Source organism: Centroberyx gerrardi, chromosome 1 (genome assembly GCF_048128805.1).
Source record: "Centroberyx gerrardi isolate f3 chromosome 1, fCenGer3.hap1.cur.20231027, whole genome shotgun sequence".
In the NCBI taxonomy this organism is placed as follows: Eukaryota; Metazoa; Chordata; class Actinopteri; order Beryciformes; family Berycidae; genus Centroberyx; species Centroberyx gerrardi.
This window is the reverse complement of record NC_135997.1, coordinates 2,624,127-2,644,902: the sequence shown is the minus strand read 5'-3', so window position 1 is coordinate 2,644,902 and position 20,776 is coordinate 2,624,127. Positions and strand designations below refer to the sequence as shown.

General features: G+C 43.1%; 1 protein-coding gene across 1 annotated transcript in view; it reads left to right on the top strand.

Annotated features, from left to right (window-relative positions):
- Nucleotides 1-20,776, top strand: part of LOC139926807 (C-myc promoter-binding protein-like) — a 59,576-nt gene that overhangs the window by 7,924 nt on the left and 30,876 nt on the right. Inside the window, exons 4-13 of the mRNA XM_078287992.1 lie at nt 393-562; nt 6,390-6,658; nt 7,817-7,883; nt 8,117-8,175; nt 8,756-8,900; nt 9,140-9,315; nt 10,149-10,249; nt 11,729-11,944; nt 15,008-15,153; nt 15,463-15,501. Coding sequence (XP_078144118.1) covers nt 393-562; nt 6,390-6,658; nt 7,817-7,883; nt 8,117-8,175; nt 8,756-8,900; nt 9,140-9,315; nt 10,149-10,249; nt 11,729-11,944; nt 15,008-15,153; nt 15,463-15,501 — 1,388 coding nt within the window. The remainder of the gene's footprint in view (nt 1-392; nt 563-6,389; nt 6,659-7,816; nt 7,884-8,116; nt 8,176-8,755; nt 8,901-9,139; nt 9,316-10,148; nt 10,250-11,728; nt 11,945-15,007; nt 15,154-15,462; nt 15,502-20,776) is intronic.

Here is a 20,776-nt window from a genome sequence, read left to right as displayed (position 1 = left end):
GTTTCCTCCCCCTGAAACTAAAGCTTGACGAATACAAAGCTCTAACCAAAGCCAGATGTAGCACAGAGTTAAGCAAGTGTACAAAATAAAATCATTACTTAACTCTCAGTTCTCAGTTGTATCCATTGACAATGACTAATTACCCAAAAGCCTAATTACCCAGCAGTGATTGCTTATTACAAAGCCGGGCGTTTCTCTTGCAACATTGATTAAATCACGTCGTACATTATCATTGTGATTATGATAAATTGGGCTTGTGTTGCTCCGTTTTGAACTCAGTGGAAGGGGCGGTAGAGCGTCTACATCTGCTCTTAATTGATAATCACAGAGGAGAGTTTGCACTTTGCAGCTCTGTGAATTGAGTCGTCACTCGCTGTTTATTTTTCCTGTAGGTTTGTTCAGCAGATATCCAGAAGAGGACTATGAGTCGTTCCCTCTGCCGGAGTCGGTGCCTCTCTTCTGCCTGCCCATGGGAGCCACCATCGAGTGCTGGCCGGCTCACACCAAATACTCCCTGCCTGTGTTCTCCACCTTCGTCCTGACCGGAGCCTCCGGAGAGAAGGTGAGATGGATGATGGATCAAATAGAGAGGACAGGCGTGCTCGAGTCTTAAAGTTGAACTTCATCGGGTGCCGAAACTATAGAAAAATGTCCGCACTCACGTAGTATGTATTCATGACAGCAACGTATGCGTTTCAGCTCTTGACCTTCCTCAGCGTTTCTATTTCCCTAGTGGGAGTGACCCCTATTTATGAACAACCAGGGTCCTCAATTATCTCAATATAAACAATAACTGTGCTTAGAAAATAATAAAAATAAGAAAGTCCAACAAACATATTTACATATATATACAGTCTTAAGTATGAAAAAACAATTGCAGCCACTGTTTATGGACACATTGCCATCAGTCAGTTTTATAAGAAGCAGGACAATGTTAACTCCTCATTCAAACCGTTGGGAGACTCGGTCTGTAGCCGGTGTATCCAGTAAGCTTCTCTTGGCAGAAGTCCTCTATCTCTGTCTCCTCCCACAGCTGCCTCAATACCCCGAACACGCAGCCTGCAGACCTCGTGGCCAGTAGCAGTGAAATGTCTGCCGCTCGTCTCTGGTCCTGATGTTACTCTTATGTTCAGAAGTTCTGCTCTTCAATTCTCTGCTTGTTTTCCCAACATAGCAAAAGCCACAAGGACATTTAAATACACCACATGTAGTTTTACATGTGATTCTACCCATGACTTTGATTTTCTTGCCTGATGGATAGAAGAATGGATCTCTCTCTCTCTCTCTCCCTCTCTCCCTCTTCCTTTCTCTCTCTCTCCCTCTTCCTCTCTCTCTCTTTCTCTCTCTCTCTCTCTCTCTCTCTCTCTCCCTCTTCCTCTCTCTCTTTCTCTTCATCTTTCTCTCTCTCTCTCTCCCTCTTCCTCTCTCTCTGTCTCTTTCTCTCTCTCTCTCTCTCCCTCTTCCTCTCTCTCTCTTTCTCTCTCTCTCTCTCCCTTTTCCTCTCTCTCTCTCTCTCTCTCTCTCTCTCTCTCTCTCTCTCTCTCTCCTCTCTGTGACTTCCAATTGTATATTTTCCACATGGTTTCTCACAGTGCCACAGCAGGGTTTCCAACACGCTTTCCATGTATGAATGAAGATTTAGGCCGCTACCTTGTTCAGTGGTTGACGGTACTGTTGATCCAGCAGGTTGATGGTGGCAATATGAAGGTGTTGATTCAAAATAGGAATGGTAATTTAAACTTCTGAAGATAAAACTATAACACTGTAACAAAGCGGTTGGAAAAACTGTGTGCTGGCATATTCCTAAGAACTGACAACTGGCTACTTGTGATGGCATGTTAATTGCCCACAGGTCAGGTAAAACCTTTCAAAATAAAAGCATTTTCTTAACATCAGCAATTTCAGAAATTTCATGAATCCGTTGTCTACCTGTCTAAAAAATTCTATAAATGAACTAGGACATAAACCAAACCGCAGACAAAAATTAAACTTGGCAGTGTTAACAAAATGGCTCTGACACTCTCAGTCTCATACAGACAACAAACAGCATCTCAGACAGAAGCAGCAGCCGCTGACTGTTGCTCCATATGAACAGACTGTAACTGCCATCTAAACAGCTGACAAGGCCGCAGACTCACACACTACAGCGGGGCGCAAGAAAACCACAATTCAGTGCATGCCAGAAGGGAAAGTGGGTCAGGCGTGCATAGTGCTGTTGTCGAGTGAAAACCTTGTAACAACAAATTTTAGTCATTTTTATATTTTCACTCCAAATGAAGGATTACATTGTTCCTTTATGGACTGAGAAGATTCTACAACGTCTTTGGCTTATAAAACCCTTTCAGAACTCAAAAATTATTGTTGTCAAGCTAAAAACAAGGTTGTTTTTCTTAACTGGCAAGCAACCTGATCTGAAACTGATCTTCAGATTTTACTAAGATATTACTGAGGCTGGGGACGCACCAGAAGACTTTTAAAATCCTGACCTGTTTTGAAAACGCATTGCATCACACACATGACGATGGATTTCAAAGTTTTGTGTCTCAGTCAAACTGTGCTCATGCTACACGATTAGACAGAATTGGGTATCACACACTCACGCCATCCAGTGTTAATCAGTATGTATAAATATGCACATTAATGCAACATGTTACGTGCAGAAACTCTTCGACACCCGTACAGATGTTCGGGTTGTAAGTATCCACCATGTTTGCGCTTCTACAAATTGTGTACCAAATTGAATGTTTGCAAATCAGTCTTCATTTCTGATTTAAGGTCCTTTATCTGTTTGCTGATGGTTTCCAAACCTGATCAGCCTGTGAGTCGATCAGTGTGGTTCAGGTTGAATCTGTAAACTTCTCACACAACCAGATGATCGTCCCGACCGAGCCTCCGCTCAGAGACTCCCCTCCTGACTGTCGGTCGCGCCCCATGATCCTCTGGTGTCGCCCCAGCTTTGGTCGAGAGTTGAAACAAATTGTCATCTTGTTAAAAATGTTTTGTCTACGTAGCCCTTTAAAGACTCTAGGGCCTCTAACACACACACACAGACACACACACACACACACGCCCCTCCCCACTCTGCTCCTCTGTGGGTTTGAGCAGCGGTGCAGTTGGGATAAGGCCTGTGTTTACACATATTAGTGAATTATGTGGTGAAACACAGTCGTGATTGAAAACAAATAAGATCCAGATCCTGCTGGTGTTTGGACAGCAGCGGCCGGTCAAACCTCCTGTCCGCTGCTGCCGGTTCCTCTGTGTGTGTGTGTGTGTGTGTGTGTGTGTGTGTATGTGTACAGGTGTGCGCATGCATGTGTGTATTTGCACGCGGGTTTGGAAGGGCTGTAGCACATGCAGGGGGATATTTTACTGAGAGCTGTGTGTGTATGTGTGTGTGTACAGTAAGCTGACCTGTGTTTTCCTGCCCCAGGTCAGAGGGAGACTCAGCAGGTCTCTCTGCTCCACTCCCTGTTAAACTGAGGTGTTACCTGCTGACCCCCACACACACACACACACACACACACACACATCATTGTACTTCTATACTTATGACCTTCGTTTGACTACATTCATTCCCTAAACCCTGACCCTAACCCGAAATCTGATCCTAATTCTAACCTTAACCCTAAACCCAAGTCTTAACCCTAAACTAGGCTCTTGAAAAAGTGAAGACCGGCAAAATCTGGGAAATTTTATATAGTTCATACACTGCCTGTCAAAAGTCTGGAGACACCTTGTCTTTTCTAAAATTTCAAGGTACTGTTTGATTTTCTCTGTTATTTTTCAATTAAGAAGTGAGGGGAAAAATACCTGCAATGCTTTTGTGAACATAAAATATCTATTTCACTCATCTTCATGTTCATCAAAGTGTCTCTGGTGTGAAGAAGGTTTTTCATGGCAGAGCGTCTCTTGGCATGAAGAAAGTGTGAGCAGCAGTTCAGCTGCTCAGGAGGTTTTTCTGATGAACATATAATTTAATTGTTTTAGTGTTATCGTTACAAATATTTGCATGTATGATTTTCTTTTCCTCAAACTAAACCTAGTTAGTCTTTAATGGGGTTAAGTTATTGCAAACCGACAAAGAAAACATGCAGATTTATTAAACATTTTCAAAAGCTAGGTGTCCCCAAACTTTTGACGGGCAGTGAATGTGTTCATACAGTAGAATCATTCTGCTCTTCAGCAAACTAAACACTCATGCTTGAGCACACACACACACACACACACACACACACACACACACACACACACACACACGCGGCCTCAGTCCAGTCATCAGCAAACAAAAACAGGAGGCAGCACATCAGAAACTGTTAGAAACTGACCCACATAGCCCGCCTAGCTAGCCAGCAGATAAGCCAGTTAGCTTTGATCTGTGTGCGAATGGGAACGTCTCATATTTCCAGGAAGCAGAGGGGATCTGGACGGACTAATGCTGACACCGGCTAGCTAACTGCTGTTTGTTTGGCCACAGTTGGCACTTACCGTATTGAAGTTCAATAGAAGTTAAACGACGTTGCACAACATCAGCACTTGGTTTATTTTTTTCTTCCGTCTATTGAACAGCTCCCTCAAGGATGATTTATTTCAGTGCAGTTGAGCTTACATAACTGTCTGCTCCATTTCTATATTATTTGGCCAGTTCTTGTCTGGAAAATATTGTTAGACATTGACTGTAGACTTGTTTGAATTACACGTTTTCTGTGTGTTTCTATGTGTGTACATACTATAGATTAGATGGATAGCGAGATTAGATAGATAGTGGATCGGTAGATATAACATTGTGAGAGGTTAGATCATATACAGTAGTTGCTGCAGATGTTGTATGTAGAGGTATATGAAATGTAAAGTGGCCCAGTATTAGTTTTATATCTTACAAATGCGCCTCAGAAGTCTTAAGGTGCGTCAGACTGTTCACAGGTCAGGCGCACAGAAATTTGCTTCGGCTCTTATTCACCTCCATTGGAAAAACGGAAAAAAGTTCACATGTGGTGAAGTCTGACCTGCTTTGGGTACGTTGACCTCTCAAAGGATATCCAACATGGAGGAGTCTCTAATCGTAGCAGTGTCATGTCATCCAGTTTTATACAACAAGAATCTAGCAGAGTCCACAAATAAGCAAAGAAGAGCTGCAGAGTGGCTTCAGTCAGTCTGAGGAAGGACTAGATGGGACATTTATGAAGAAGATCTGACGTTTATAAAGGTTGAATGTGCCGTATTTCTGCTTTCCTGAAGCATAATATGACTACCATTCAGCAACCTGCTGATATTTACTAGTGAGCGAAACAAAGTGAACAGCCGGTGCATGCTGCACAGATTTCTGTATTCAAAAACACAGGAGTGGGCTGAAGCTGAAGGCCGTCCTACCACACAAAGGTTGTTCAGAAATCTAGGAATTTGTTTCTGCCTTGCTTATCGGCAAAAATGGGGAAGTGGTGTTACATCACACACAAAATAGCGACTTACCTTCGATATGTTCCAAAAATCCACAGACAGGAATCGCAGTGATGTCAGGATCCTGATCACAACAAGCGTCCATCGAACAAGAAAATGCCCTAACTCCTGCCCACCATGCTGATGATGGTCTCGCTCTACGGAGGGCAGAGTGTTAGCTAACCAGTAGCTAATAGCTAACCAGTAGCTAATAGCTAACTAGCTGCTACTCAGCACCAAGCGCAGCATTGGAGCTGAGTGGTAGCTACTGTACTAGCTATGATAATTTAGCAATACTAGCTAACTGCATGCTAGTAGCTAATAGCTAGCTGACTACGACTCTTCACCGAACATAGCACTGTCCCATCATCACACATGACATCATATTCTTTTTTGTTGTGAAGATAATTCATGGGGTGAAATCAGTGTGACCAAACCCTTACAGTCAACAAGAGACTCTGAGACGACTTTTCAGTGTCACTGTGAAGCTGATTTTAGATTTATCAGCCATGTTTGGGTACCAAGAATGATGAGTGGTAGATATGGCTGAAAGATATTGACAAAAAATCTAATGGCTAGTATTTGATAGAATATTGCAATTGTGATATAAACTGCCATTCATATCAAGTTCATATCAAGTTTTTCTTGTTATCCATTTTTAGAACTTTAAAATGATTTAAAGGAAAGTGATTTTGTTGATGTCAGTGTGCAGGATTTACTGAGTTTGAGTCTGATAAAAGGTTTTAATTCATGAACCAAAGATTACCTGCAGCTCTAAAACATCTTGTTCACAAATCCAGTTTGGACCAAACTCTCTCTTAAGCAATTAATTGCAGCCTCTGGGGTTTGTTCATATTGCGTTTACGCTTTTTTCCCGATGAATTCTCCAGCTGTAGTGGTAGACATGATGTGTGTGCAGCGTGTGAGTTGTGTGTCCCTCATGTCTCCTGTTCCAGGTGTACGGAGCTGCCATCCAGTTCTACGAGCCGTACCCTCTGGAGTGTCTGACTGATCAGCAGTGCTCTCAGCTGGGTCTGCTCGCCCCGGAGCCTCGCAAGCCAAGCCCCGCCCCCAGCCCCACCACCGGCCCCGCCCCCCGCTCGGTCCACACCAACAAGTGCATCTGCCTGCTCTCCCATTGGCCCTTCTTTGACGCTTTCCGCAAGTTCCTCACATTCCTCTACCGCTACTCCATCTCCGGCCCGCACGCCCTGCCCATCGAGAAGTGAGCTGTCTTCATTATTTTCACCTGTGTCTGTTGTTTTTCTTTGTTTGCTTTCCTTATTGATATGATTTATTTTTCTGTAACAGCTACTCAAGATAATTGTTAGTTTTGCACTTTGTTCTTTATTATTCTATGCACTATTTCTTGTTCTGTGTGAGAAGCTGCATTACTCTACAGTGTATTTCCCTAGCAGAAATGCATGAGCAAGCTTTTTCTTTGATCAAAGTGTTTAATATCTTAAATCTTCTATATGGTGTCAGCTTGACTAAATTAAAAGGAAAAATCTACCTTCAGATCTTCTTCCACTGTTCATCATCAATCTGTGATGTTCAGTGCATTCCCAGGAGTTGATTTGTGTTGAAGGTGTAGTAATTTTCCTCACACTGTCTTGTCTACTTCAGTTAGTGATTTCCTACATTTCCCAGAAAGCCTTTCAATAACCCTCAGAGCAGGCCTGAACTTGTTGCATTCAGCACATGTAGCTGGAGAGAGCAAAAGCGATGGTGATAACATTGTAAGAGTTTTTCGATCAAGAAAAAGTGTGCGTTGCGTCCTTTACTTGAATGCAACCTGTCTCTCTGCTGCATTGCATTCTGGTCTCTCTCCTGCTCCTGTGGGTGGAGAAATTGGTCTCTCTCCTCTTCTACGATGGATTCCTCCCTGTATGATTGTTGAACGTCTCTTGGTGCAAAATGGCAGCTCTAGAAAGAAGCCCTCGCTCTTTGATTCTGAGGGACTGACACCAAAACGTTTACCGCTGATGTTTTAGATCGCTGAAACATTTTCTGATATCAAACTCCATTGTAGCTGCTGGAAATATCTGGAGGTGACGTCACCTCGTCTACGATTGGCCAGTTATCCACAGGAATAAGAAAAATACACCAAACTACTTAATTGACCCAGAAATACAAGATACAGGATATCAGCAATAGCTGTTAGTTGTACAGTAGTGTTGGAAGGTGGATTTTTCCTTCAACATCAGATGTTCAGTGCTGACTTTGCTCTGGTGAGGTTGTGTGTAGCAGAAGATTCATGCTATTCATGTTTCACTGCCGCTCATAACTCTCACCCATCTGAGCGGGATGCACTGACAGATTGTTCCGCCACCCACTGCTGTTATTTTTGGCCTCACATCCCCCTAATTCTTCTTCTTCCCAGGCACATCTCTCATTTTATGCACAAAGTTCCCTTCCCTTCCTCCCAGAGGCCTCGGATCCTGGTGCAGGTGAGTCTAGGCGTCTACAGCGAAACATTTCCTCGATGTTAACTGTAACGCTTGTTGCATAAGGTGCAGTTTAGACCTGAGTAGTCAGTTTGCATAGAAGTGTTCTTATCAGAAGGCGTTTTGGATTTCCTGTGGGGTAGTTCAGCTCTTCCATTATGGATGGGTATTTAAATGATGCAGTGCAGACATTTTTACCTGGAGGGGTTTCATCTCACTTTCCAACTTTTCCGCAGCTCTCTCCTCACGACAGCCTGATGTTGAGCCAGCCGGTGTCTTCTCCTCTACCACTCAGGTGAGAGCTTCCAGGCCATATCTGACACCGCCGGTCTGATTCTGATGAAAATTGGAGGGATGATGCATCTTATTTATTGATCCCAGGGCTGCCTGCGTCATTCCTGTGGGGACGACATGTTTCACTTGTTTCCAGTTTGTAATAGAGATATCGTGTAGAGTTTGCCTGGTTCCAGACTCCTGAATCAGTTTGAATTAGATTTTGTCGAGCGATTCAGAGAGTCTGGCGTTTCCCTCGTCAACGGTTTGTTCTCGCTCAGAGAAACAATCGAGCCAATCAGCACCTTCGTGGGCGGGACTAAAGTTGGTGACATTTTTTCATTGCCGTTTAGATTGGCAGAATAGATTTCTTGAATTTGAAATCACCGCCTTAACCAACATATTATCTTTGCAGAGATGGCTAACCATGGATGTAGAAGTTAACCAGCATCAGTGTGACTAAAGTAACATCAGAGCGGACAGATACAGAAAACGGCTAACGAGGAGGAAATCTCAGGCTGAATATCAAATTCGTTTTAGAGTATAAAATGACATATATTGTATAAAGTGAATTGAATTTTGTGCATTTGTATTTTTCACAGCGGCGGTCGATTCTCCACGCTGCTCCAGAACCTCGGACCGGAGAACGCCGTCACCCTGCTGGTGTTTGCTGTCACAGAACATAAGATCCTGGTCCACTCCTTACGACCCGCGGTGCTGACCAGCGTCACCGAGGCGCTGGTGTCCGTAAGTAACCGGACTTCCATGAACTCAACGCCTACTGAAAGCCGCAGTTAGACATGCGCTGTTTGTTTGTTGTGTTTTTGTGTCTTTTGCCGACTTTTAGAGTTCTCTTTGTCGCACAGTGCAAGTGACCTCTGTCTGTCAACTACTGTACAACTGAAATTTGACATGTGGACCACAGAGGGAACCTTGCTTCTGTTTTATCTGTCTCTATGTCTCTTCCTCCTCCTCCTCCTCCTCAGATGATCTTCCCGTTCCACTGGCCGTGTCCCTACATCCCCCTGTGCCCCCTGGCGCTGGCCGACGTGTTGAGCGCCCCCTGCCCATTCATCGTCGGCGTCGACTCGCGCTACTTTGACCTGTACGACCCGCCGCCGGACGTCAGCTGTGTGGACCTGGACACCAACACCATCTTCCAGTGAGTAAAACCCTCCCACAGCTACGGAGTTAATACAGCAAGCTGTTGGCACTAGGAATGTTAAAGGATAAGTTCAGTGATTTTGGACCTGTATATAATGAGTCTCTTCCATACCTGTAGTTCTTGGACCCACAGACAATATTGGCTCCAGAGTCAGCTGTTGGTTGAAATAGCGAGCTCCGGTGCCTCTTCCTGCTAACAATGAGTCCAAATATATAATAATAGTGGTGAAAACAGCAACACAGCTGGCCCGCTATGTGGATATTAGTTTATATCATTATGTCTCAATGAATTCTCCACATAGTGCACATTAGTTTCAGGATCGGTTATAAGGTCTGATATCACTTATTGCAGGTATAAATCTGTAAAATGTGTAGGAATTTTCACAGAACTTAATCTCTCTGCACTGCTCTGTTGACTTGTCATGGTGGATATTGTACAATACTGTTGTGTGTGGGTTCATCCACAGTGCACTGAGCCACAAATGTATAGTGTTCCCTGCTTCCCAAAAAGCTCAACCCTATTGCCTTTGCTGCCTTTTTTCCCAGACTGCATAACTGCCGGCTCATGAGTTCTAACTTTAGAGACCAGGCCATTTTCCTAGCGGTTGGAAGGAAATAGTTATTTTTACAGTGTCAGACTCGTTTTAATATGAAGAGAATGCAATTTTCTGGTGTGTCAGGTCAGGTCAGTAATGGTTCACATCATTTTTGGCCTCGTTATCAGCCAGACGGCTTTCGGGTGGTCCGAACTCCCCCGAGCCGCCCCGCTACCCATGTTGGTTTTGGCCTCCCAGCCTCTCCAGAGCTTAGTGTGTGCTTCTGCTTTTCCAGCAACGAAGATAAGCGGGCCCTCACATGGAAGATCCTGCCAAAGAAAGCCTGTAAATACCTAATGAATGTGCTGAGCAATCTCTACCAGCAGTTGGCCGACGGTGAGTAGTGAGCTGAAATATGAACTGATAGAACAAATGACTTAAAAAATAAAACGTGTCAGTTGTGGCGTGGTTACCATATATTCATGTCACCGCAGGGCTTTGTTGGTGTATCATTTTCAAAGGAGATCTGTCTTGCCCTTTGAATAAACTTTTCCATGAAGTAGAATCATTTTTTCCATGATGTAGAATCATTTTTGTGGTCAGTTGAAGTTTGAACAGCAAGTCAGAATCCAGTCTGAAGAGGATTTACACCACCAGTCAAAAGTTTGGACCCACCTGACTGAATGTACTTTAATGTTTCTCATTCTCTTAAAGCCATTTTGATCTAAAGGCTTCTGCTTAAATGCTTGGAATTTGTTTTGTAGACAAATATAAATAGTGAAGTTGATCCTATGTATGAATTTCTTTCCAAAGCCTTAGCCTTTCCATCAAGGCAAAGGGCGGCGACTTTAAAGAATCTAAAATATAAGATAGATTTGATTTGTTTAACGCTTTTTTTGGTCACTGCATAATTGTTAAATAAAGAAAAATGCGTGTCCAAACTTTTGAGTGGTAGTGTATGCATCTCCTCTGTCATTCTGGTCTTTTTTGGGAAGATTGTTCTCAGACTCCATGGTCGACTTCCCCTGTCTGACACTGAATGCAATCAGAGGTAAAGGACAATTTAATGCATCTGTGGCTAATTGAGGTCTTGAGAGAAAATGCTAAACCAACAGCGTTATGCATCTTTCATCATCTGTCCTGTTGCATTTTGGACTTTTTCAGGCAGATTTTTATTCTTCCTCTTCATTCTTCCTTTTATGCTTCCTCTATAGTTTGTGCTCCATACAATCTGTACTGTCCTGCCTTCCATTCATTTAATTCATTCAACTAATTGAAAGGAATAAAGCCAGCAATAATCCCATCATAGCATAATTTCCTAATTACCTGTCTGCCCTGCTATTGTACTCGTTATGTTGCTGTCAACTTTCTCTGTGTGTGTGGAGCGCACACACACACACACACACACACACACACACTGCAGAGACCATGAAACCTGCTGCTTATTGAGCTATAGAAATTGAATAATTGAATTTTCTGATCCAGTGAAGTTGAAAATCTACCCAGCCGCTGCCTGAGAGTGCTGAATATTGATATGGCTGCCAGAGCTTTGAGTTGAAACTTTTAAGCCTCAAGGACCTTTGGAAACTCAGACATTAGCTTGTGTTTATTTATCCTAATTGCGTAATCCTAATCCTCAATTGCAATAGTAGCAGTGCCTGATGAAAGTCCATAGTTTGCTTCAGCTGGCATAAAAAAGTCCTTTCACTCATATGCTTTTATCGTAACGACTTCATCAAATTGCAAATGCTGCAACATTTTTAATTTGACAGTTTCCATTTGAACTGCTAATTCTGCCTCTGTTGAAATACACTGAAGGGATTCTGTCATGTTCATGGTGTTGTCAGCTGATCATGTTGCTGTCTCCTGCTGCAGGTCAGCACCGGCCTGATGGGCTGCTGGAATTGAGCATGAGCGACTCCTCAGAGCTGAGCTGTGGGAAGAGCCTCCACACGCTGGAGCTGGAGATCCAGGAAGCCTTCCTGCGCTTCATGGCGGCCATTTTGAAGGGCTACCGCTCCTTCCTGCGCCCCATCACCCAGGCGCCTTCTGAGAAAGCTACAGACGCCAGCTCGCTTTTTGACTTGCAAGGTATATGGACTGAAGTCCTCATGACCAGGGTTTGGGCCATTCATGAACTGAAGTGAGAATGCATGTTAGACTCCAGTTCAGCTCCTGCAGTGTGAAAGTCTCCCAGCTGTAAGGAAACAGAATGTGAACTGAATTGGAATGACAGGAAACAGAACTGAATTCCATTAAATTCCATGAAAATCTGAGAGTAACTTCTAAGAGAGTTTGTGTCAACTCGCTAAACATTATAAATCAAACATTATGAATCAAACAAAAGACATTTCAACAAATCAATTACATTCAATCATAATGTATGGAGTATGATTGCATGTTCTGCATCAAATACCACCTGAAAGGTTCCTTTAACATTTTATAATATTCAGTATTGATATATTGATATAACAATACTGTAATCTCAGATATGTGGTAAGAAAAAAACAAAAAAAAGGTTGAATGTAACAGAATTTCATTGAATTAAATTAACTGAAATTCCAATTCAATTCCAGTTCTGCTTCCTGATGTTTTATTGTTTTTTTTTCTAATTACAATTCCAGCTCCTCAGTTGAATTGGAATTGATGAGTTAATTCATGAATTGAACCTAACACCCCCAACCATAACGTCAACGTCAAGTCCACCACTGGGATTTGAAGGGTGAAATACAGTTAACTACCTGGTGAAACAGAAGACCAGGATCCAGAACCACTGCTCAAGATTGTGCAACATATTGACCACCAGGCAATTTGTTAGTGTTAGAATATGATCCATAAAGGCTTGTGTTGTTTACATTTTCTGCTCTGCAATATACATCCCACTTGTTAATCATTATTCAGTCTCCTGCCAAGGCTCTGAAGCCAATTTGAACCACAGCCACAGCGTTACATTGCATGATTAGCGATAATGAGTCTATGAATATAGAAACTAATAGTCATCGTCTGTAGCACCTTTCCTCTCTACAGCTGGCCTGCCTCAGAACCAGATGGTGTTGTTTAATACATGAGACTTCATGAGCCCCCCCCCCCCCCCCACCTCCGAGTAAATACACACAAACAGTTTTGGGAGGAAGGCTAGGATTTGGCAGGATGGGGGAGGTTTTGGGGGTTCAAGGCTGTTTGCAGGCTGGGAAGTTAGCGAGCGAGCGCTGCAGCTGCTAAACGCTCTGAGGCTGCAGGCTGCTTCTGCACCGCAGCCTGGGGAAACTGGCTGCTATCAGCTGACATGAGCTGGGGTGATAGCCATAGCCAAGGTCCTGTCCAATATGAGTTACATGATATAGCAAGTAGTGCACAGATGTTTTTTTTTTTTTTAAAGAAACCGCTGCAATACTGTTGCATAGTGACTTGAGGAAAGGGACAAAGTGTTTATGGATGAACCGCTGGAGGATTTTCGGACCCAATATCCGTAACGATGCTAAAGTGCAGATTATGCATTTCTGTACCAACAAAGACTTTTTCCGATGGTTTGCGCTCTACCGAGTTTCTTCTAATTTACATTTATTTCTATCTCGGGTCGCATCAAAGCTAATACATGGTGGATCTGTCATAATCTACATTCCTACATCACCAGTGTCTGTGGTTATGAGCTGTTGTACAGCAAATAGATAATATCAGTGTCCTAATGTTGGGCTCTAGTATGCATGTTTGAAAGTGTTTAGGTGACGTGAGTGTGAGAATGACACTTGACTTGTGAGACTGACACTTGGAAAACATTCCCAGGCAGAAACATCTGTAATGTCACTGGAGGAATATCAGGTCACCTTACTTCTGGTGTTAGAAGTCAAAGGTTTTTAGATTAAACAGATAACAGTATGTTCATGTTTCTCAGTGTGTGTGTGTGTGTGTTTGTGTGAGAACGAGAGATAAAGGGAGGAGGGCATTTAAAGCATTACACTTACTTTCGACCCTATTTTCCCATCTTTTCCCATCATACCAATCAATTCTGACCAAAATCTTGTCAGTTTCTTCACTGTAGAGCGACCTCCATCTTACTTGCCTGGTTGTGGCTCTCCAGTACAGTCCTGTAGGGCTAATGGACGCTCCAAAAAATTAACCCCATGTCCTTTTCTACATATTGATTGCTCACTCTGTAATTAGACATACCGGTAAAAAGATGTAAATGAAAATGATCTAAAGTCATGTCTTTCTCACAGAGTTGTGATGCTGCCTTGGCCATTGCTTCAGCAATTCCTTGTTCCCTCTGCTTGTAAACATGCGTCACTGTAAATAGTGCAAAATAAAGTTTTCTGGTCATGGATGAGCTCCAAATTAAATGTCTCATTACAGAGTGAGTGTCAATATGTTGAAAAAGACATGCTTTGATGCTTTTGGGTTAATTATTGGAGTCCATTGGCCTGTTAGGACTGGAGAGCTGCACCCAGGCAGGCGAGACATCAGTAGCGTTATAGTGAAGCAATTAAAGATATTTGGTCAGAATTGATTGGTATGATGGAAAAAGAAGGGTTGAAAATAGCCAGAGTTATGCTTTAAATGTCCTCCCCCCTTTATCCTCTTAATTGATTGGTGTTATGGGAAAGTAGGGTCCAGAAAGTGAAAGTGGCGGAGTTATGCTTTAAATATCTGTGGAGAGATCCATCAGCTGGTGGAAGTGTTCCTCAGCAGGGACGCAAACCGCCGCTTGGCTTCCCCCTCTGCACTGTGAGCCAGTGTCCATCCATCCTGCTCCCGGTCCCACAGCACCAGGCCAACTGCTCTCAGCACCTATTAGGGAAGCTATTCACCATGTTGTTGTACATCCCAAATTGTCCATTACACTAATAACATTGTGTTGGCTTGCATTATCCAAACCAAGATGAATGTAAGTTATACATGGGGCCATTTGTTGGATAATTGATACATGCGGTTATTTTTAATACAATGTCACACACCTCAGGAAGAAGACCTTGAAGACTTCTTGTGAAGGCTGAACTTTTTTTTAGCAGAAGAAATGCGTTGAGCGATGGAAATAAACTTGCTTCTATAACGCTAACTGCTAGTCCCTCTCCCCCTCTTCTCCCTGAAGAATCTCATCCAGGCAGGATAAGCTCATCATTTGTGTAACGTAATTTTTTGAAACTTTTGTCCCCTCAGGATTCCTGAAGAGCCGAGACCGCTCACACCAGAAGTTCTACTCACTGATGACCAAGACCCAGATGTTCATCCGTTTTATCGAGGAGTGCTCCTTCGTCAGCGACAAAGACGCCAGCCTGGCCTTCTTCGATGACTGTGTGGACAAAGTGAGCTTGGTTTTTTTAGATTTATTTTGATCTAGTGGAATTAAGCTTCTCACATCTTTCTCATTTTCCTCTTCTCTGCCATTTCTAGCACTCTTTCGCTCATTTCTATCTCCCTTCTTTTAAAGTTGCTCTAGTTTTCTCACCTAGCTTCTCCTCAGTGCAGCTAGGCCCAGTAGTAATATCGGTGTTTCCACCCTCTGCTGCCTACCTTCACCTGTCTTTAACCACATGCTTCTCTCCTGTCCTTTCCCAACTTCTTGTGTTCTTGTTTTTCTTCCTCTTTCCCTCTCTGCCTCCGTTTGTGAGCAGCTCTACAGCTCAGAGCGCAGTGCAGACAAAGGAGGGAAGGTAAGTGTATTCATTTTTGGTAGATTGTGTTCACCTTGTGTTTGTGTTTATTTGTTTGGTGCATGGTCACAGCAAACAACAAAATTGGTTTAGTGCCAGTAGCATGAAGGAAACATTTTGGACCATTTTGGACCAGTTTTTGGACCTGCTAGAAACAAGTGGAACATCTTCAGAAAGCCTTCCAGCACTTCAGCTTTACTCTGATAGTCCCACTCTCTTGTCAATCTGCAAAGTTAAATGCTGAGTTCCATATAAACCACACTCTTAAACCTTACTAACCTTCCACCATCTCCACTTTGACCGCTCTGAATATCAAAATATTAGATAATGTCCGCATCTAATTTGCTGCAGCAGCAGTTTGGCTACAGATAGCGAAAGTGCAGTTTCGCTGAAAACCCATGTGCACGCTTTCTCAAGATGTCCGTCCTCAATTTTTCATGACCGGAGCGAGTAAGGGCTTTTTTCACCTCAGCGATTTCTGAAGCACTGATGGAGCTTGAAGTGCGGAGTTAGTTCTTCTACAGTCCTTCGGCTCGTATCCCCTGGCGTGACAATACGAAGAGCCTGGGCGAGGCTGCCGTCGGATCTTTTGTGCTCCGCTGGGAGCGTTTGGAGTGTTTTGACCCGGTCCGCTCCCAGGCTGCGGCTGCTCTGTCACAATGTATTTGTGCATCGAAGGTTAAATTTTGTGTGTTTGCCGTCGTGGAGGCGGTGCGGTTACTCGATTCCCAAGTCACGTCTGCGGGGCCGCTGGTTTTTGCAGGTGACATTTGTAACAGACTCTGTGAAGTAGACTTGGCTGTCCTTGGTGTGTGTGTGTGTGTGTGTGTGTGTGTGTATTTGTGCGTGTCCTGGCTGTAATTGAGACATGGTGGAGGTGAATGCAGAGGCCAGCGTGCAGAGCCTCTCCTCCCTGCTGTCCAGGCCGGAGGTGAGGACCGACTCTTTCTCCTCGTCTCCGTGTGTCAGAGCGACGGGACGTTAATCCTCTGACTGTCTTTCTGCATCGTGTCGGGATTACACTATCTAGGCTCTAGGAGAGGAAGCACACTGCAGGACTCAGCCCACACACACACACACATGCACACAGTCAAATACACTGTCACATGAGATAAGATAAAACTTTATTGATCCCTGTGGGGAAATGAGGTCATTGCAACAGCAAAGGAAAGAGGATTCAGTAGGGAAAAAGACAAATAGAACATAAGCACACATAGAATATAAAATAAGCTGTAAAAACATTGAATGTAAACAATTGTGGGGTTCTATAAACGTATCCTGGTGCCAATTTAAACACATGGTAAGAAGATGTATTTGAAATCGGGGAGGAGTATGGATCATTAACATGTATGGATTAAATTACAGTTAATCTACAATCATTCAGCAAACACTCTCCCTGTCTCTCTCTGTCTCTGGTGCACGCGTGCAAACAGTCCCTTGGAAACCTCCATGTCTGATCCAAATGAACTGAATGTTCTTTCAGAGACAAAGACAACAAGTTCCTGTCTTAACTGTCTTAACTGTCTTGTCTGGTTGTTTCTGTCTGAACTGACAGGAGGCAGGAGATTTCTCCTCCATCATTACAGCTGTCTCTCTTCACTGTGGAGCATCATAAGTTGGCTCCTATTCAAAACTCCATCCTTGCATATCCACAATTAAGGATTACATGAAATGTGTGTGTGTGTGTGTGTGTGTGTGTGTGTGTGTGTGTGTGCGTACATGTGTGTGTAAGGCTGGGTGATACGGCCTGAGATTCATATCACTATATACTGTCACATTTACCTCGATAACGATAAATGAAACGATAATTTGTTTATTTTTCTAACCCCGGTGCAGAAATACTACATTCACCATTAGTGTCATAAATATAAAAAGTATGCTTTTATTTTGAAGGTAAACGCACCTTACTTTTGGTCTTATTCTGTCCTCTAGCTGGCTTGACACAGCTGATTCTACACTAGCTCTCAAACTTTGATGTGCAGCTTCACTGTTTCTGCAAAGTTGGCTTGTTGACAAATGTATTAACCGAACACACAGACATGTAGAAAATTTGGCCAGTGAGAGAGAGCCAGTGTTGGTTATCACCCAGCCGTGTGTGTGTAAATCATGGTGTGTGCACTGCAGGTCCCTCAAATGTTTTTGAATGCTAATTAGAAAGCTAATTGAATTATTTAAGTTCCAGCATACAGTAAAAATAGTCTTACATATTTCATGTTTCACATTTCAGAGGTCTTAAGAGGTTGTTTTCAGCAACAAACTGACATTTTTAAGTAATAATTTACCTTTGTCAAGTGGTGCGGCACAGTTTAGAGTTTAGATAGGGAAGTTGTGCAATAGTGGAAAGGTTGCTGGTTTGATCCCCAACACTGCCAAAGTGCCCCTGAGCAAGAGCACCGAACCCCCATTTATGTTTACCAACCTGCACCAAAAACGATAGCTGAGATGCTAATATACAGTGCAACAGGCAGTTGATTGCAATGTGCCATGTAAAGAATGGAAACCCTGAACATTATAGTAGCCTTTGCTATGCTGCATTACGCACAGGAGACACTGTAATAATTTTGCCTTAAGCGTATGAAACGGGCTTCACCCGGCACAAAGCAACAGATGCTGCGATCTCCCGCACATTCCTGCTTTGACCTACATTATTATCAAACTACTGTCAGGCTAACGAGACTAAATTATGAACTTAGCAAGGGCTTCACTTCCCTGCCATGCTTAATGAATAAAAAATTGCTTATAGTGCTAAAACGTGTCATTATGCAGTTCTCAGTTCTTGAGACTTCCCCCTGTGGCTCATAATTTTTATATCCACCATAATGCTTAGAACTCCTGCTTTGCAAAATTGGAAGTCGATCTATCCGTTCCACTGACATGGCTGTAGCAAAATACATGCAGTAACTCCAAATGTCACTGGTGAAAATGACAGGTGACTTTTTCACACTGAGACTTCCATTGTGCACACACATTTCAGTTTACCGCTGTAATGTCTTCTGGCACTTCTTGTAAACCAGATGGAACATCATTTTCTTCCAGCCATGTGATGTTATGTCGATGCAGCAGAGTCCTCGTACCGTAACGCCTTATCTAGACGCCATGTAGATGTGCTTATAAAAACTTCACTTTCACTAATGCCCCTGCTGAGTGGAATACAGTCTCTTGATTGTATTTTTGTGGTGGAATTACATTGTGACACTAAATACTTCCTAAAACTTTAAAGGTCCCATATTGTGTAAAACAGGATTCCCCTTCCCTCTGTGATGATAAAGGAGTTGGATGGTCTATCTAAACATGGTGAAAGTATCAAAACACACGGTCGCCAACTAAATCCACACAATCCATATTAGAAAAACGAGCCTCTAAATGAGCCGTTTGGACTTCCGTAACTTTGTGGCGTCACAAAGGTTCGCTCATTATCATTTCTGTAAGAAATAATAGACTAACAAAGTGTTTTTTTCAAAGCGGTCGAGTGGTTGTCATTGTTTATTACCGGAGAGTTTTCCCTACCTGTAGCCGCTGGGCCGCGGCGTCTCACGTTTCACTCTTGAAACGGTTAGCCAATCAGAACAGAGGGTCGTTAATATTAATGAGCCTTAAAGACACAGTGACAGAAACAGCCTGTTCTTGGTAAGGCTCAGAGAAATGCTGGAAAAGTATAAAAATGGATTGAGTGTTTTTGGTTCATGACACCACACACACAGCTTTGAATGGACCTCAAGACAGAAAATAAAACACTGGAAAGTGGAGAATATGGGACCTTTAAATATATCTTGTGGAAACCCTGATGGATACATGGACAGCATCACTGTCCACAAATATGGTTTACCATAGAACAGCAGATATCTGTAGCAGAATAAACTTGCTGCTCACACACTGGCCCAGCTCCCCCAGGCTGCAGGTGTAGATTTATGGAGTCCAGGCTCACCGGCCAAACAAGTAACCTATCGATCCGTCTTTACACTTCATAAATCCTCTCTGTGCTGTTGAGGTTCTCACGGTCTCTGACGCATTCTGCACTCCTTTTACTTTGAATCAGTAATGTCAGGAACAGTCAAGCACTGTTTCGTTCTCACACACACAGACCTCATCTTGCTAGACTATGATTTGCAAATATGATTTCAGCAGGGAAAAGGTGTCCAGCGTTTACTTTGATCCTTTTCTAAGAGTCGTGAGCAAAGCATCATTTTTTTTTTATTACCATTTGTTTGTCAAGTGCTTTTCCCAAAGACTCAGATCCAGTTCCTGAGTGCAGAAGCCTAGCCAAGCATTCACAAACCACTCTGAATTATTGAACCTATTATTGCACACAGCATTCAACAACAAAAAAATGAAATAGTGGATTTTTTATTACTGGTTTTTATTTGCTTAGTAGCAGTGTTTAGCAGCCCTAAGCAGAAAAGAAGACTTCGGTGGCACCTGCTGCTGCCTATATGTCAGTTTTGTATATGCTGTAAGTGTATGCTAATTTGTCAACTAACTCGCCAATTTTAAGTTTCTAGTCCCCTTGGCAGTAAAGGAAGTGTTGCACTGTATAAGACAAATGAAGGGAAGATGGAGAACTAAAATGCACAGGGTGGTGTGCCCTTGAAGAGCTGCAGATATTCAGACTGTAAAATTGAGTGCGTGTGTGTGTGTGTGTGTGGAGGGCAGCCAGGATGACAAAGGGAAAGAGAAGGGAGGTGCAGAGAGACGAAGAAATCAGGCAGCGTTCAGAGGGGAAATCTAGGTCACCTGCTGTCATCCTGCTTCAGCCTGGTGATCCACTCTCCCAGACTCTCCTGTCTCTGTGTGTAGATATCTGCTAATGTAGTGACAGCTAGACAACTTCACTCACAGGAAAATCTATTTTTTTTTTTTTAATGGAAGTATAAAGCACTTAGGGTCTGACTTCCGAGCAAATTTCATGACGCTACTGCCCAAAAACCAAGGTGCATGAACTGGAGAAAGGTAGAAAAGAACAAATTCAGCTGCTCTTTGAGGCTGACGGATTCTCTGAACAACCATCTTTATTGGTCCATAAAAAAACATTACGTTTCAGCAGAGAGCCTTCATGATGTTTACATGACAAAGAGACAAAATGGCCAATCTACATAGTTGGTTCTTGTGTCCTCGATTGACTTAACGTCTAAAAGCCGAAGTACGATAAAAGAACGCAAAGATGGAGGACGGATAAGGATCCCAGAAGTTTACTTGCCAATTGAGGATGTATGGGATGGGCCTCTTGGCTACTTGGGATGGCCACTTGGCCGACGATAATGAATGGGAAGTCCCAAGA